At 41.4% G+C, this 14,414-nt stretch overlaps 1 protein-coding gene across 3 annotated transcripts; it reads left to right on the forward strand.

The window, feature by feature from the left end:
- Positions 1–5,043: 5,043 nt before the first annotated feature.
- egfl6 (EGF-like-domain, multiple 6) lies at positions 5,044–13,343 on the forward strand. Of its 3 annotated transcripts, XM_070838744.1 has the most exons (13): positions 5,044–5,317; positions 6,667–6,773; positions 7,059–7,151; positions 7,393–7,512; positions 7,633–7,752; positions 8,744–8,878; positions 8,962–9,084; positions 9,568–9,630; positions 10,058–10,306; positions 11,909–11,983; positions 12,091–12,186; positions 12,287–12,549; positions 12,786–13,343. In XM_070838744.1, exons 1-13 carry the CDS (start codon positions 5,244–5,246, stop codon positions 12,891–12,893), a joined length of 1,626 nt encoding a protein of 541 aa, XP_070694845.1. In that variant the 5' UTR covers positions 5,044–5,243; the 3' UTR covers positions 12,894–13,343. The 3 variants fall into 3 exon arrangements, with proteins under 3 accessions (XP_070694845.1, XP_070694846.1, XP_070694847.1); XM_070838745.1 differs by lacking the exon at positions 9,568–9,630; XM_070838746.1 differs by lacking the exons at positions 8,962–9,084; positions 9,568–9,630.
- Positions 13,344–14,414: the final 1,071 nt, after the last annotated feature.

The raw sequence follows: 14,414 nt of genomic DNA on the forward strand, positions 1-14,414 counted from the left end.
GGTACAGCTTTAGCGAAGCAACCGATGTTGTTCATTGTTACTTCTGTGCAGCTACGTCATCTCTTCTCTGCAGCAGAGCGATGAGCATACAAGCTTTGTTTGAAACTGTGAACGATTTAATAGGCCACTGTAATGTCTCTAACCGGGCATGCCCATTAATAAATAATGGCGAGCCACACATCAACCCTCTTGAGATGTCTGGTGCTTCCCCATCAAGACCCACTCACAGCATGGCACAACGCTGCTGCATTATTAATGAGAGGAGAACGGGAGGTGTCCAGCTGAGGCCAAAGCCTGCGTTTAGCCTGTCACGCCCGTTACGTTGAGGAGCAAAAGTCTGTGATGTTGCAGACAGCCTGAATTCCCAAAGGTCTGTCTCTCTGGTTGCACTGGGCTCAACCTCACTTAGCAGCGGCCTGTCATTGTGTAATCTGTGGGCAGCAGATGTTCCAGGAGGAGCACCTGGACTTGTGAGTATGAATTACTGGATGTTTCTGTTGGGTCGCGTAAAGGACAAAGCCATAAAATTACAATCATACACACAGAAATGAAAAGTAAAAATAATATTAGAGTTGATGCTATATTTGGACACTGAATGTAGTTTCCCTTTATAAAGGTAGTTTTTTCTAACTATAGCTACTATGTGACACACATAGGACACACAGGATTGAACATGTTTTCTTTTTCACTTTCATACAGGTGGGCACCTGCACAAAGTCAGCGTAACTTTGAAATCACATATTTGATCCTCTGTACTCACAAACCAGAACATTTAACACGGGAGAGGATGGAATGAAGGATATTACAGTTAGTCAGAGTTGTACACACCCAGTAAAAACTTCCTCAAGGTCATATCTATCATTGCAAGGGGAAGTGTCAGTTCCCTCCCTGCACTGTTGCACAGATTGTCCACACACAACTGATCGGGCTTTAACGTTTTTAGAACGTCCACTCGGCAACTGAAAACTGCAAACTGGAAAAATGTAACTGTGTAACTACAAATGTCTAAGCTCTGAAGCCAACCCTTTGTCTCATAGTTAACTAAATTTGAATGTGAGAAAAGTGCATAAATGACTACACACTACCTTCTATCTGTCTTTAACAGCAATGATAATTCTCTGCATTGCTCGTTGCATCTCCCACTCATGGCAGGATGTGGTTGTGTACACACATCACTTTCAAAATAACTACTCAACAGCCTTGTCTCTCCTTTTATAGTTAAAGGCCTTATGCACTGTGCCAGGGGTCACAGTGAGGGACTGTGCCCACGCAGAGGCCACTGGTTGCCTCAAAAAGGAACAAAAGATGATGTTGGTGGGGGCTGGAGGGAGGGTGGAGGGGGTTTACTGGAGTCTATTAATCCCACTATCAGCTGCATTGTGAAATTATAACTTTGCCGACTCATGTCTGCAAGATTGAAGTCAATTATAAGTGAGAAGTGAGTCTTGGCCTGAGCCACTCAGGCCAGGAAGTGGCATTCACTCAGGTCAGGAAGCATCAGGAAACATCACTTCCTGATGGTTAGTAATGCCCCAACAAAGTGCTGTATCACTTTTGGCAACTTTTAAAACATAAAGAGACAAAGAAACCTGAGAAGAAACTGTATGTTTTTAAATCGATACATGAAAAAGGCCAAGTGTGGGTTAATTCTAGATCTAACACATATTCTTAAAAACATGATGAAAAAATGACTCTTTACTGTTCAGACCTGCATGTTAACAGACCCGTAAATAACCACCTCTCTTCATAATGTGCCTCAACCTGTTCTCTCATCCCGTGTATGATGCAGCCTACTTCAGTCAGTACAAAAGATATGCAGACAGACAAGGACCTCTGGTGACAGAAAAGAGACAAACACACAAAATAAGTCACCACTGCTGGTAAAATTCCACTGACAACTGACAACTCTCACAACAACAGCTGAGACGCACATTAAACCACAAACAATGACAGGCAAGACCTGCTGTAAACAAAAACAACGAAGTGATATGCGTAGTCAGTAAACAAGCATCCTTTTCTGAAGTACAATTAACAAACATCTGAAGTCCAGGAGATAGAACAGTTGAATATTGTCATTATGAAGATGAAATTCCTAATAAATAACAAGTAGATTCCAGGAAAAGTACTAAGCTATTTAACACATGGCCTTTTGTCTGCCCCCTTTCTCTTTACACGTGTGCAAGTGCTGAACTATGTCTCCCCCTCCTGGAGAAAACACAGACCCTCGTCTCTGTGCTCCTCGAGGGAGAATTTATTTAAACTTGGCTCGAAGCAGGCTCGAAGTTTATAACTTCACAAATACTAAATGATGAACTATACAGGCTACTTGTAATGTTAAAAAGAAACAATTGTAACAGGAGCACTAAAACACAGCAACATTTGGCCAGAGAATATTTCGAAAGTTCATACCTGCTGACTCCTACCACCTCTACTACTATTTGTAAAAGCAACTATGCTACATGGAAATGGTCCAAAGCCATTAAGCTGCACAGAAATCCCATTTGATGAAAGTTGAAGCGGTTCGTTTAAATGCCAGGGCTTCCTCCTGGACGGAAGATGGTGCTGTTGTTGTAAGAATAATGGCTTCATCAGGTTCCCCTCTACACAGTCACACACTCACACAGAGTCCACAAAGTCGGCATAGCATAGTATAGTGTGCATGACCCACATGCTTCAGATGTCAGTCATGCAGAGTCAGGTTGCAAACTAGGAATGGGACACACAGGGAAATGTGTGTGTGTGTGTGTGTGTGAGTGTGTGTTGTTCTGTAGGACAGGAGCTCTTCCTAGGATTGCCAGGGGTTGTGAAAATACCAGGCGTCAAGTGAAATGAGGACAAATGATTTCATAAAATACTATAGAAAACAGTTACTCTACATACCCAAACAATTACTATCTTGTTTAATGCAATAACACACACACACACACACACACATTGTATAGAGAACAACAATACAACAAGCCATTGTTCTTTGAAAATATTTCATTACCTAGAATTATCATTCTATCACATTCCACAAATTCTGCTGTTAACCAAAATCAACCCACCTATTTATCGCGGAGGAATTCAGAGTATTATTACTCCCACGTAATTCTTTGGAGAAGAAGAATTCTGCTTGTGCCAACCTTTCTCTTCAAAAAAATACAACGATGGTATTAAAAAGTGGATCCCAGAGGAAAAGAACATTCAAAATAAGGCCTCCTTTTGACCATTTTCTCATACTTAAATTCAGCTCCTGAGAAATGGCCTTCCTCTTGTCTCAGCCCAATTCTAATCTAACCTGCACAATATCGAAAATTCGTCTCAGCTCTTTGAATTTGATGTATTCTCAGAGTTGTCACACCTCTATCGAGTTTAAGTTTTTAGTTTAGATTTCAAATGCTTTTTAAACTAACACATTATTTGTAGAGCAGATGCCTTGCTGGGTCTGCTGGTGGCGCTAGAGGAAAGGCCATGGGGTCACCAAAATTGCCAGATCTCCTGCAAGCCTTTTACTCTGAATTGTCTATTTATTGCTCCATAAGTTTGTTAAGGAGAAAACTCAGAGAAGCCATTGAACACAGCAAAGGAACCACTGCATTTTTTCTGCTTTTACTGTTACTCTCAAACTGGACAGGATAATTTGTCTTAGATTGATTTATTCTTTTGATCCTTATTTAACTAAGCTAAACTACACAGTTAAACTAGAGTTAACTAGAGACTTTGGTTAAGGTTAGAAAATATCATGGTAATTGTTACTGTCCGTTGGGTTTGCCCAAATATTTGCTCCCCCATTAAAAGATATTACATACTTTCTGCCAACACCACTACTCAGTGGTGCATATTTGCGGCGACCATTGCATGCTTCCCAGCCAGCAGCCCTCCTCCACCTCCCAAGAGTCCTCCTGGATAAGCATTTAGGAAATGCTGCATGTGGATTCAGCAATATGAGCTCAGGTTCATTGTAATTGTTATGTCTCCCCTGCTCCGATAAGGAGTTTGTGAGCCCGGAGTCACGTCTATGCCGCACTGATTTGCTGACATCATTGCATCACATGAGCGGAGCCACACCAAACTCAAATGTGTATTATTTCTGCAAAAAATGGGTGCAACTGGGTGTCCAGCAGACTGAATTTGTTTTGACCTCTCACTATATAAACAAAGTGAGATATAACCATCATCTATCAAGCTGAAACATTCTGACATGAGAACCGAATGTCTGGCAAAATAATCACAGACTCGTACTGTGGAGCTCAACTACAGTGTTTAACTGCAGACTTCCTTCTCCTCTGAAAGCTATTTCCATAGCAGTTTTCAAATTGTCATTTTGAGCCTCTTTAAACAATGCGTCAGCGGACAGACATGCAGCGCGTAAATGAAATCAGTGCAAAAATAACTTCTGTCAAATAAAGCAGGGGAGTATTTCGACAACAAATGTAAACTAAACCCCGAAGCTCCCGCAGAAACATCACCTGTCCATTTCTAAGGGTACGGAGGATCAGGACCAGATGTTGGAGCTGACTTTGAAAGCGAGAAAACTCATTAAACATTTTTATGGCTGAACTTGGAATTAGCATGTGTGAGAGAGCACAGCTTTACATGCTACCTGTGAGCAAGACATCAAAGAGCGCTGGAGCCACTAATGACAGGCCTACGCATGTCTGAGTTCCACAATTAGCTGATAGAACAAATTATCCACAACAAAAAAACGTGCACCATCAAACGCACATGTTATTTCCAAAAGGAAACAAAATAAGATCAGTAGCTTGCCCTGCATTTGACATTTGTAAAACAGGATGGTTTTTCCTGCTGGTGATTCACAGGAAGAGTTTCATGTGGTCTTGTATTGGGTTTCAGTGAAGAGAGGATCACCCCTAAACTTAATCCCCACCCCCTTACAAACCCACTCCTACCTCCAAAAGTCACAACCTATCCCTCACAGTGCAGTGTCATTTCACAGAGTGTCAACCCACCTCTGGAATTTCAGAGAGGAAGGAGAGGAAGAAAATTATGGTACACAGAGTTTAGGTGCAGCACTGAGGAGAGGGAGAGAGATTTTTTTTTTTTCCCCCCTGGAGGAGATTTTGACTTGTGCTCTGGAAATACATGAAATCCAGCGTGCCTTGTGTGCAGGCTCAACTAAGACCTGTTCTTGTCTAAGCATTTTAATGAGTGTAAGCCCCCAGGACGAATAGTCGGAACTCACAGCAGCTAAAGTCAGCCCCGTGGGAAACAAAGCTCTCCGGCTGCTCACGTTCACAGACATGCAGCCGTTCACCTTGGTCGGTGGTCTTCTCCTCCTGCTCCACGTCTGCGCTGGTAGTGCAGAAGCTCACAGGTAAGCCAGTGAACTAGAGCAACAGAGGGCTTGATGTTGTGAGGCATGTTTCTACCCTGACACCTACAGCAGGTGTAAACCACAGCTATATATTTACACGGTGAAGAATTAAAATGAGCTTCCAGTCATATATATTTCTGGGTATTTTAAAGTCTCTATCAAATTGCATTGGCTCTGAAATGGTAAACCAAAAGTGTCACTGTGACAGACTTGGCTAATATACAATTTGGCCCATTTCCTGTAGCCAAAAAAAGGAATTACTACCATTTTAATTGCTAGTTCCACCATATGCTTTTATTTTAAGTCAAGCTTAACGAGTAACACAAGCCCCTCTATTTTGCACAGAATTATGCACTTTAAAACTTTATAGAGGAAACTGTTGTTTTAAATAATATATAAATACTGCTGCCCCTGCCGGCAGACGACTATGAGAGCTATGACACGACAGTGTGTCAGCTAAATGCGGCACAGCAACTGTTAATAACTGAAGAGCACCTGTCACACTCCTGTGGGCTATTCTGGTTAATTTCTATCAAGTCTCAGATTCCTCCCGTCCCACTGGAGCCAAGGCTGCTTATAGGATGCTACCCCCAGTGACACCTAAACATCTGGAATATCAGAGTTTTGCCGCTGAGCTTAAAAGTAGAGATAGTGATGCTGAAAGCTGTGGGGTCAGATTTGGATGTGTGATATACATACTGAGTCAACTGCAAGCCATGCCTTATCAATTCAATTTACAGCTTAAAAATACACACATGCAATATAATCTATATGTACTGGAGGTTATTTTGAATGCAGGGCTGACTTGCTGACAGCAACTGAGATTAACTTCACTGTAGATTCTCGTCTGTCCCCGGAAATTGAAATCACATTAAGATCAAGGTGGAGTGAGAAAGGAGAGACATATGGTTGTGCGTAAGGTATCTGTGTGCAATGCAGGAAGTGTCTGATTAGTGTGTTTTTCTCCATCTGTAGCCTACATCCTGTCAGCTGGCTGTTGCTCCACGGGGAGCCGTCCCTTTTATCACTAAGCGAGCATGTGAGCAGACACTTTATTTAGGTTGTTTGTTTTTTCCACAACTACCATTAAAACCAATGGATGGCTGCAATTAGGGGAGCTTAGTGAGACTGCGGATGAGTTCAGATCATTTTTAATCGAAATATGTTGGAATTTGAAACAACCTAACCTTGGCATAGGTGCTTCATTGTCTTTAGTGTGATACAATTTTGCTTTAAGGCCAATTTTTTTTTTTTCTGATGTTCCATGCCTTAAATAGAGCGTGCTATAAATTTAGCTAAGACAGGGAAATTACAGATCTTACCTTCTGTTCCTCTCTTGTCCTACAAAGGCACTACCGACAAGTCCTTACTGGAAACCAAGCAGGTGTGTGTCGCTATGGCAGGAGACTGGAGTGTTGCTATGGCTGGAAGAAAAACAGCAAAGGACAGTGTGAGGGTAAGAGCAGTCTGCATTGTCTTAAAGCCCACTTTATAATATGTATATGTATAATAAATTGTATTTAATATCCACCAATAACTGACCATTAATACATATAATGCCTTTTGATTGAGTATACCATGTTTAGAGAGAGAATAATACACAATACACAATGTCTTAACGGTATTCTTTTGATTTTCCTAAAATGTGGAGGAAATGAAATGTGTGGTTTGACTACAATCCATCATTCTCAAACCACTGATATTTCTGTCTGCATTTTCTTCATGTTAAATGTTTTACCAGCTCAATGTGAGCACGGCTGCAAGCACGGAGAGTGTGTTGGCCCCAACAAATGCAAGTGTTTCCCAGGATACACTGGAAAGACATGCAATCAAGGTGGGTATTTGGGGTCAGTGGAGAGGGTCTGGAAAACACGGGTCAAGCTGGGTACAGGATAATCTCATTTCCAGTTGCTAATTTGATTTACAAGCTAACTTTAAGAACATTTTACCTCAAACTAATCTTTATCGCTGGTGTTTCGATTAAAAAAAAGCAAACATTTCAGTTAAAGGTTTTAAGTTTTGAAAAAAAAGACAGTGTTGCAAGTGAAAAATGAGGGAGACTCTTTTTTTTCTAGATTTAAATGAGTGCGGCCTGAAACCTCGTCCCTGTGAGCATCGCTGCATGAACAGCTATGGAAGTTACAAGTGTTACTGCCTCAATGGTTACACCTTAATGCCCGATGGATCTTGTGCCAGTGAGTATTGCTATGCCACTGTCCATATATATCCCACATGGAAACATAAAGAAAAATTAAAGTTATCAAGTTTGCGTGTTTATAAATGTGTGTTTCGTGTGTGTGTGTTAATGCCAATAGATTCCAGGACATGCTCTCTTGCTCACTGTCAGTATGGTTGTGAGGAAGTGCAGGGGGAAATTCGTTGTGTCTGCCCTTCCGCTGGGCTGCAACTGGGGCAAGATGAGAGGACTTGTGTAGGTGAGGAACCACACACTCACACAATGATAGATTAATAAAGTCAGTGATTGAATGGTTTTAAGTATATATTGTCATGCAAGAACAACCTATGTCAAATATGATATATGATTAGACACAGGCCTGAGCAAGATGCAAGGAGAGTGAAAAAAAAAGCGTCAAAGTGAAAAAGGATTGACTTTGGCTCGTTTCCACCTCATGGATTGAGAGTTTTTGCACAGTGGAGCAATTCTGTAATGATTCTATTATGTGGCTTTTGCATGCCTGGCTTGCAAATCAGACGGATGCAATTAAGTTATACTTTATTTCTTCCCAGAAAACTGCTTGAGCTTGTGACAGAGCCAGTCAGACATACCGATCACACAGGAGAAGTAATATAATACTTCTGGAGCATTAAAATTCAGCATTACCATGTATCCAACACACTCAAAAATAGAGTTACAGCGGAAGTAAAAATGTAACAAACAAGTACATTTTCCCCAGATGTATTGTACCACAACGGACAAATAATGAACCCTCATGACACAGATGTGTATCTACTGTAGTTTATAATTCAAAGTACAAATTTGAACCTGAGCTAAACATAGAATAGTAATCTTTCAGTCTGCACTAGATAGGATAGACCCCTAACTGGCCGCAGGCCCAGACTTAAAGTCGCTGTCCATAAATAGAAACATGTGAAAACATGCATACTGGTAGATAAGTCTAAGTAGAATAATATAATGATATGACTGAATGAAAATATAATAGTTATTTATTAAATCACAGTCTCTGCAGTAATAGGCTGACTACTATTTGGCACTTGATCACAAAATCATTAACCATGGTGATGGCACTTTCAACTTAAAAACCTTCTTGTAACACATTCCCTCCAGTGTTAAGTAATTCATTGCATCCACGGCAGTATCAATAGCTCAGTTACCCAAATATATAATCCATGTAATCCATGAATGTAAAATCATTGGCCATTTTGTTTGTTCTTGTATCCCCTCAGATATTAATGAATGCGTAACTGGAAAGAACCTCTGCCCGTACAACAGACAATGTGTGAACACCTTTGGCAGCTACTACTGCAAGTGCCAGGATGGCTACGATCTGAAATATGTTGACGGCAAATATGACTGTGTAGGTAAGGTATACGAGTTTATTACGAAGAAATATCTGCGATCAGTTCTGCTCCTAAAGGTACAAATAGGCTTCTTCCAATTCCAGACCTTGATGAGTGTGCAACTGGCACCCACAAGTGCAGCCACCATGCTGACTGTCTGAACACTCGAGGATCCTACAAGTGCAGGTGCAAGTCTGGCTTCAGGGGCAATGGCTTTGAATGCTCTGGTGAGATCCAAGAACTGCTACACAGAAATATGACTTAATTAGTGTCAGGGATACCTTGAGGTATGTCATATGACTTGTCAAATAAAGCCATTCACAATAGACATCAAAAACTCATGTGTCTGACCTTTCCCACATGAGAATAGTAAGTCAGATAAGTCAGGAGCAGTTTTACTGCCACATTTTTCATTTGGACTCTTTAAACATCGGCAAACAACAGTCCTGCCAAGGCTGGTTTCCTGCTTTCAGACTCCACTCCTTTTTACAGATGTTAGAAGAGAGAGAGACACCGATTGAAAACACACCTGTGTAAATATGGTATTGTACGGTAGCCAGCCAATCTGAGGAAGAAGAGAGAAGATAGGTTGGTTTGTCCTCTTTGAACCAGGCCCAGGTAGTAGCAGGTGAAGCCTCATGTAGCCAAATGGCATAAAGACAAAAGGCCAGGGGTTTCAGCGTGAATGAAGATGCCTTTATTTTTTGTAGTCAAGCCGTTTTATCAGAGGTCGTGGGATGGAGACAAAGGCAGTGCAGATGATTTCCTCAATGGTGAGACTGTGTGGAATCCAAGACTGCTTTCGCTGTTCACTCCCTGCCCTGCAACCCCATTCATTCCCTCGTCTTGCCTACTTTTTAAGAACACCTCCTCAAACTCTTTCTCTCGCTCATGGCTGGAAAAATGTTGTATGTCCACAGCACACACAGCTTGACGTGAGACATGGAATCCTCAGCATGACTCTTTATATATATATATATAGAGTGTACTGTCTGTGATACAATGCTTGTGCTTTTAAGACACTCATTCGGGTTATGTGCAATGAATGCCGCTGTCATGCTTCATCTGCATGGAGTAGAACAAGAACAGCAGCTGCAAAACACATGACAACAAACGCTTCCGAATCCTGGTAAAATACTGTATTTCCCAGTCATGATTGCAGTGCCACACGTCTAATCTGTTTCCTCTTCCTCCCTGCAGCCATCCCAGACCCGCAGGTGAAGCCCAGGATCCTGGGAGGTAAGCTGGATAACGAGGACATCAAAAATGTCATCCCTGAACCAGTCGCGACACCGCCTCCTAGGATCCGCCAGCAGCCTTTTGACTATGATGGAGAGGTCTACATTGGCACCCGGACTGACGAGAGAAATGTGGATGAAGTTCCTGAGGAAGAAGAGGAGGAGGAGGTAGAGGAAGACAACCAACTCAATCCAAGAGGAGATGTTTTCAGTAAGTGGCCTTGCGTTTGGTTTCCTCGCAGTAATTCTATTTCTGGCGTTCTGGGAGGTCCCCAATGTATTAACCATACACAGACTAAACCGACTCAGTAGTTTCTGCAGAGACTTTACTCCTGTGTCTACACAGCTTCTGAATACACTTATCAATGTTTCAGTAGGCTTGCTGAACATGCAAAATAGCAGGTCAGGTCTAGGACCTTGACCAGACTACAAAGGGGCCTGTTGCTTCATGTCCCCTGTCGACCTCAGGCTCCTGTGGACCAATACCTGTGTAACTCTTCTTGGAAGGTTTGATGTTACTAACAATTTAGAAACACACATTTAGATTTTGTCTGGCGCTTAAATATTCACTATTAAATAATAATCTCTTTTAAATGAACAGCATACTACGACACAACTCAATCTGATTAGTCAGAGGCATCCCCGATCATTTCCACAAAGAACCCCGTGCACTGTTTTAAAACTATTTCATGATATTAAACAATCGGCTGAGAAACAAAAAATATAAAGATCTCAACGAAAATCTATTGTTTATGAGACATGACTCTCACATGTACATTTGGGCAACAAATTGGGGGCAGCGTGGTCATACAGTGGTATGCACCTCATTGAGAAAACCCCATAAATGAGGTTACCTTTCACCACTAATCATGATCTTTATGGAAACAACTGAGTCTGTGTAAGAACTCAGATAGCAAGAGGAGACAGGCCCCAAGACATCCATCACCTCCGGGGAGGAATTTTACTCCGTCGACATGTGAGAGCCCACGGATACAACTCATCCTGGGCCTGCTTCCCATCCCCTGGGAGGAGGGTGAGGAAGGGAGGCAGGTTACGAAGCCTCCAAGCCTTTTATTATGTTTTCCCCAAAACAGCTGTTGTGCAAACAGATTTGACTCCTAGTAGGAAGGTCTGTCATCAGCACTCTAGACCTCTCTAACACTAGCCCACTTTGGCTGAGCAGGTTCAATAACCCCAGCTGTCACTTGTCTGACTTTTTAAAGCCACTTGCCATGGGGGTGGTTTGCTGCAACAGCTTTAAAATACTTGGGGGGCTGCATCCTTGAGTTGTGGCTCCATCTGAAGGCATGAGTGACAGCAGGGCAGGTCTACACCTGTTGGTTAAAAGGCCCTTTCTAGCTTTTGTTTCATCGCGGAAAATCTCTTTGCTGCATAATTTTGGAATGTTTTTTCAAGATCACATATTTTTGGGGGAATTCATGGACACATTCTTTGTCAAGGAAAATGTTTAGGGGCAGAATTTAATGAGATCTTTTTTTGTGTGTCATACAGTTGTGTCTGCTTTTACTGATTATCACATTTAGCTGACATTTTATACACTCAGTTGCCAATTCATTAAATGCCTCTTGCAAAAACTGGTGCAGTCTAATTCAACAGTCCTGTAAAGCAAACCTAGCTTCAGTTTTTGTTAAAACTGAACATTATGACCTTCATGAAAGTAAGGATTTATTGCAGGACTGTTGTATTGCAGTAGTTAGGTGTACCTAATAAACTGGCACGTGGGTGTATATTTATTTAAAGACTTAATGAATTTATGCTGATGTTTTTTTTTCCTTTTAATCTCTAAAAACAGTATCGGAGGACTTTGAATCAGTTTTCGGCCCCGCCACAGAAGTACAAAAAATCCAAATAAGACCAGTTCAAGAAGGTAATCAGATATCTATATATATATAGATATAATATATGTGCCATTGTTAAATAATGATTGTTTATGTGACTAATTTCCTAATGTCCTCCTCTCGTTTTGCCCTCCAGAGTTCATCATAGATTGCAACTTTGATCAGGGAGCGTGTGAGTGGGTCCAAGACAAGGCTGATGACATAGACTGGAGTGTAGCCTACCACGATGATGGTAACAGACTTATCAATACCTTTTTACAGATTATCTAAGGTTAATCTAGTGTCATCCATTTAGATGCATTCATTTCATTAAGTGCTCCAAACTCCTCCAGGTGCTGAGTACTACATGGCCATGAGTGCGCTAGTAGGGGAGGAGGAGGATATAGCCAAGCTGAAGTTGCTCCTCAGCGACAGGGCCCAGAAGGGCAGCTTCTGCCTCACTTTTGACTACCGTGTGGTGGGCCACAACGTGGGATCTCTCAAAGTGCTGCTGGATAACAACGCTTACCCAGTATGGGAGCAGAGCCAAAGCAGAAACCAGGACTGGCAGACAGAGCTTCTCACTGTGGCCTGGAAAGAGGAGGCCCCAGAGTCTGTGAGTCATTTTCTCATTTTATAAGGCATGTTATCAGTGTAGGAACTGCTAATAACAATAAATACGTATACTGGACCAGCACAAATGTTGTATCATGAGTCTATGTAGTACCTATGTGATCAGCTAGATTTTTCACTAAAATGCTAAAATCACAGTATGTTTAAAAGACAATCTCAGATTTGTTCACCTACTTCTGAAATCTACAGCCTGCAATGACACCACTGGATGTCTTTCAGATTGTCTTCGAAGCTCAGCGTGGGAAAGGTGTTGGGGGAGAGATTGGGCTGGACAATGTTGTGCTGACCTCAGGGCCCTGTCAAGACGATGACAGCCCCATCTTTTAAGAGTCTCCACCCCGGATTTACAATTTGAAAATCTGCTCTGACTGACACATGTAAAAAAAAATCCCCGTTTCATGTCCGTATTATGGTCTCTTCGCTGTGAAGTGTCTTGTGATTTAGCTACAGGGCATCCTCATAAAGATACAGACATATGATCTCAAGGGATGATAATGTATAATCAGTGCACGCATGTTTACTTTATCACCATGCTGCTACATCAATACATCCTGCCACATTCTCCATTGTGATTTTCAAAATAGTCTCTTAAAGTACAGATGACATGGATCTCAGGAATAGGTGGAAATGCTAACTTTGTTAGTTTAGGTTTAACAGTATTGTGATTAGTCCTATGTTGTGTATGTCATGCATTGCTGAAGTTAACTGAAAATAATCTATGACATGTAATGTGAATTCTTAGGTGACTTATATCTGAAATTCAATCTTAGATGAATAACTTTTGAAGGCTGATTAGTTTAAATGATATATAGTATCACTGCATATCTGCTGTAAATGTTGCTTTCATGTATTAATACATTAAAACTGTTTTTTTTCTAACTCTGTCTACTGTTCCTTTTTTCCCACACATATTGTATTATTGTATACCGGATGCCTAGCGCTCTGGGTCTCCGCAAACAGAAATGTATCACCATTTCTATCTAATCTGGCATAATTTGGCAATGGATGGGAATGCGGCAGTATCATAAGTCAGTGTTACAGGATGGACAAGATCCAAGGTATTATGACAAGGTATGAGAGTAATTTGAGGAAATTCAGTCTGCTGACTAAAAAAAAAATGAACCATAAATTTATGGATGCCAGGGCTGGTATTCTATCCAAGAAAACTGATTTGTGGTGGTCAATTTACACCCAACTTGAGCGAGCAAAAGTATGCTTTCGTGATGATACAGTTATCCATATCAAAAAAGGTTAAAAAAAAAAAAAAAGACTGTTTAGTCTGACAACCAAAGAGACAGCTGGTGACAGAAAGTTTGGTTGGTATAGTCTGTTTGGGGGGTTTATGGCGTCAATAATGTAAGTCCACACAAGTCAGATGTTGAGGTACTTCAGATAACTGGCCTGTGGATGGAAGATTTTGCTGCTAAAACTTTTAGATAAAAAAAGGAGCACATGACTTTGGAGTATCTTTACAATATGGCATTGCTATGTGCAAGTTAGCTTCAGAAGTCTGATTACAATCCACTGGTTTTTCTGGGTGCAGCTGGGATGCTGGCAGACAGCAGCTTAGTAGTTAAATGTCGCTCTCTGGTGGCTGTGCAGGAATAATACAAAGTAGAAAATTGGTACTTTCTGGGATCAGCAATGTTAACGCCCGTTGACGAATAAAGACTTGCTAACGTTTAAGCAAAGCCCGAGTTGGTTTAAAAGTAGTTGATGGATGTGCCCTTTCGTTATGAGGTGTAATCTGCGCATTAACATTAAATTTAAATGTAGACGCTGCAAGCGCCTGACATCTTACCTCAGCGATAGTTGGTTGTTGCTGCCAAGACGATCACATGATCCGAG

The sequence above is a fragment of the Pempheris klunzingeri genome, chromosome 10, assembly GCF_042242105.1.
Source record: "Pempheris klunzingeri isolate RE-2024b chromosome 10, fPemKlu1.hap1, whole genome shotgun sequence".
NCBI lineage: Eukaryota > Metazoa > Chordata > Actinopteri > Acropomatiformes > Pempheridae > Pempheris > Pempheris klunzingeri.